The sequence below is a fragment of the Phalaenopsis equestris genome, unplaced genomic scaffold (assembly GCF_001263595.1).
Source record: "Phalaenopsis equestris unplaced genomic scaffold, ASM126359v1 Scaffold000935, whole genome shotgun sequence".
NCBI classification, from domain to species: Eukaryota; Viridiplantae; Streptophyta; class Magnoliopsida; order Asparagales; family Orchidaceae; genus Phalaenopsis; species Phalaenopsis equestris.
The window spans coordinates 172400-175467 of record NW_018165374.1 but is presented as its reverse complement, the minus strand read 5'-3'; the positions used below and the strand labels follow the sequence as shown (position 1 = coordinate 175467).

The window sequence follows — 3068 nt, the reverse complement described above, 5'->3', positions numbered from 1 at the left end:
CCTCGAACTCCGCGGCGACGGCTATGTCTGCCGTGCGCTTATGGAGCGCTATTCACGGTCCACCGCAAAGCAGCACCGCCATCTCTGCGCTACCGCCGCCGCTATGCAGTCTATACTTTTAGAGGAAGGCCTCCCTCTCATTCCTTCTGCATATTTTGCCGCCGGCATTGCTGCGGTTCGCGACGCCGATCGAGCGGACCGGGAAGGTGTTGCTGCTCTCTCTGCTTTTGTCGCCGTTGTGCTCCCTCTAGTCCACACGGAGTCCTTGCCGAAGGCCAAGGCTAAAGAAGCCGCGATCGTTATTGCTTCCTTCCTGAGGGATCCAGCTGGCGGTCTGTCGACCGGTACCCTGCGGTCTATGGTCAAGTCATTGGGTCTGGTGGCTCTGAGAGTGGATTTGGAAGATTGGCCTTCGATTGAATTGCCTCTTGAGACTCTGCTACTTTTTGCAGTGGATAAGCGCCCAAAGGTACAATTTTTCAAAATTGTTTACTGGTCGGAAAGGAAGGCACAATGCACAGCTAATTTTATTACTAGTATTATTCACAATCTCTTTAGGTAATTGACATTATAATGCCTCTTAGATGTGGCCGAATGGTTATTCGATATGATCATATTAAAATTTAGCTGGTAATTCATATCACTTATCAGACATTAACATTGATGATTCTCATGTTGAAAATGGAAACTTGCACATGTTTGGTTTGGGCTGTCAAATATTAGTTTCAGAGCATTAAATCTGAATGGAGATGATAGTCTCTTTACATCTTATACAAACTTCCCCAACCTCCCTTACACATTCAACCACATTCATACTCTTGTTGACAGATTATGAAGAGTGATGATCAATATAATAGAAAACTTAGGTGTGAAAAACCTTTAATACAATCTTTTATGCTGTCTAGGAGAAAATTACATAGTATCTTATATAATGTCAACTATCCCTTTTTTGCATTTCATAAGTATCTTCACCTGCTTGTGTAAAATAATTCAGTTTATTATTTTATGCACAAAAAGAAGTGAAATAAATTTAGTACTGATAATTAGATTGATTGTGTTAGAAATGACACAATTAAGAAGATGCTTTTAACATGATGTTTTTCTCCTAACCATTTGTTTTGTGTTGTCTACGTTGAACTAGTGGCTTTGGCCCAATTCTTGTTCCCTTGTGAAATGATTAATAATTCTGCAATATGGAATGGATTGTGTCTTTGCAGGTTCGGAGATGTGCCCAATCCTGTCTTGAAGTGCTTTTAAAAAATTGCCATAATTCCTCCATTACCAAAAAGGCTAGCAAAGTTGTACATTGTATGCTTAGAAAGTATATCGCATTGGTGAAAAACACCTGTTCAATTGAACCTACAGACGCTGCTCTGAACAACACTGTGTCCAAACCTGAGAATTTGGAAACTCTCCACATGCTAAATGTTATGAATACTGTGCTCCCTTATATTTCAGATAAAGTCAGAATGAAAATTTTGTCTGATGCCTATGAACTGCTTGGTTTTCATTTTTCATGGACAACTAGACATATTCTAAGAATTCTCGAGGCACTGCTGGAGCACTCAGATGTTAAGGTTTTTGTCCCCAAAGCAGAAGACTTCATGTCAGCCCTTGCATCATACATCTCCACAGCTGAAAAGAATCCTGTGGATACTATTGTTTCTGCATCAATGCTGCTGAAAATCCTTTTAAGTAAATTTGAAGATGCATTTCCAAGCATGTGGATAAAATATCTTCCTCCTGTCTTCATTTCTCTTATAGGTGCATAATTACAAACTCCGTTTTGGCTTAACATGGGTTGATGATATTTTTGTTGATATTTTCAAGCTTTTTATGCAAATTCTGTATTGTTTGGCCTTTTTTATTCTCTCTTGTTTTTAGGCTTAAATTTCTTGATTTGCTTCTTCCGCATGTAAATTAGTTTTGAACCTGCATGATATGCTGCTATTTTTTGAGAAAAACAGAAACTTAAGATGTATTATTTTTGCTGTTACATTCAGGATATTTAGAATCTGACTCTGACACCTCCAAGCTTGTAGCTGATATTCTGAAAGAATTGATAAACTTTCATATAAATCAGAGCCTTTTAATGTTGGGCACTGGTCAGTCAAATAACTATGAGGTGGAGAGTAGTCCTGAAGCATCTGCAGTTGCATCTATGTGCAGTGTATCTGATAAAATGCTTAAAAAGTGCAGTTTTCCTACTGAGCATATGTTGGAGGTCATGTCTGTTTTGTTTCTCAAACTTGGTATGTTCCCTTGTTCTCTTTATGAAAACATGGCCATTTATAATAAAATGTTGAATTTTTGATCTACTTGGTACTTGGGCTGCAAACTTAATGGTCTTTATCCTTTATGTAGCAAAATAAAGTTTTAACCATAGTTAAACCTAAAACTTGTAATTTTGGGACGTAGGCATCACCAATTTTATTCCAGTTCCCATTTCTTTTTAATCGAAATGATACTTGGCTTTTATCTAAGGATAAAATGTTTTGATTGCCTTTAATTTTCAATGGGACCATAGGGAAAATACAATGCCTTATTTAAAGAACAGTCACATTAACTGTTTCTAGCTTTTTTAAGAGTTAGAAAATTGACACATTTTATTTTTCTCTTTCTCTTGCATGAATAATTTTATTTGAGTTTCATTGATCTTACTTGATTTAATCCATCATTCTAGGCTGTAAATTTCTGTTATTAGCTATGCTAACATTGTGCGAAGTGCAAGGAAGCTTAGTGAAAGGATGCATGCCTAATTGCTACAACGCCAGTCTTTCCCCTAGGCTGATATTATCTTTTCTTTCCCACCAAAAAAAGGGAATGCCTACTCATATTCACAGCTATTCAGAAATTATTGTTTTGAGATTCAGTCATTATTGCTTCTATTTGTTCTTTACTGTATTAGAGCTTAAATTCGGAAGCTGTAATTGTTTGTGATTCTATGGCGAAACACATTTTTGGAGGATGAATTATATGAAAAGATATGATTGAAGCCAATTCTTGGTGGCTTCATCTATAAATAAATGATCTCTTGTATAATTTTATTTTCTTATATATATATATAT

At 36.8% G+C, this 3068-nt stretch overlaps 1 protein-coding gene across 2 annotated transcripts in view; it reads left to right on the top strand.

Moving 5' to 3' along the window:
* The first annotated feature begins 31 nt into the window (after positions 1–31).
* The window catches only part of LOC110032386 (ribosomal RNA-processing protein 12-like), a 35782-nt gene continuing 32745 nt past the window's right edge, over positions 32–3068 (top strand). For both annotated transcript variants that reach the window (XM_020736005.1, XM_020736004.1), the window contains exons 1-3: positions 32–469; positions 1218–1764; positions 2004–2252. In XM_020736005.1, the coding sequence (XP_020591664.1) occupies positions 41–469; positions 1218–1764; positions 2004–2252 (1225 nt within the window). In that variant the 5' untranslated portion in view covers positions 32–40. The remainder of the gene's footprint in view (positions 470–1217; positions 1765–2003; positions 2253–3068) is intronic.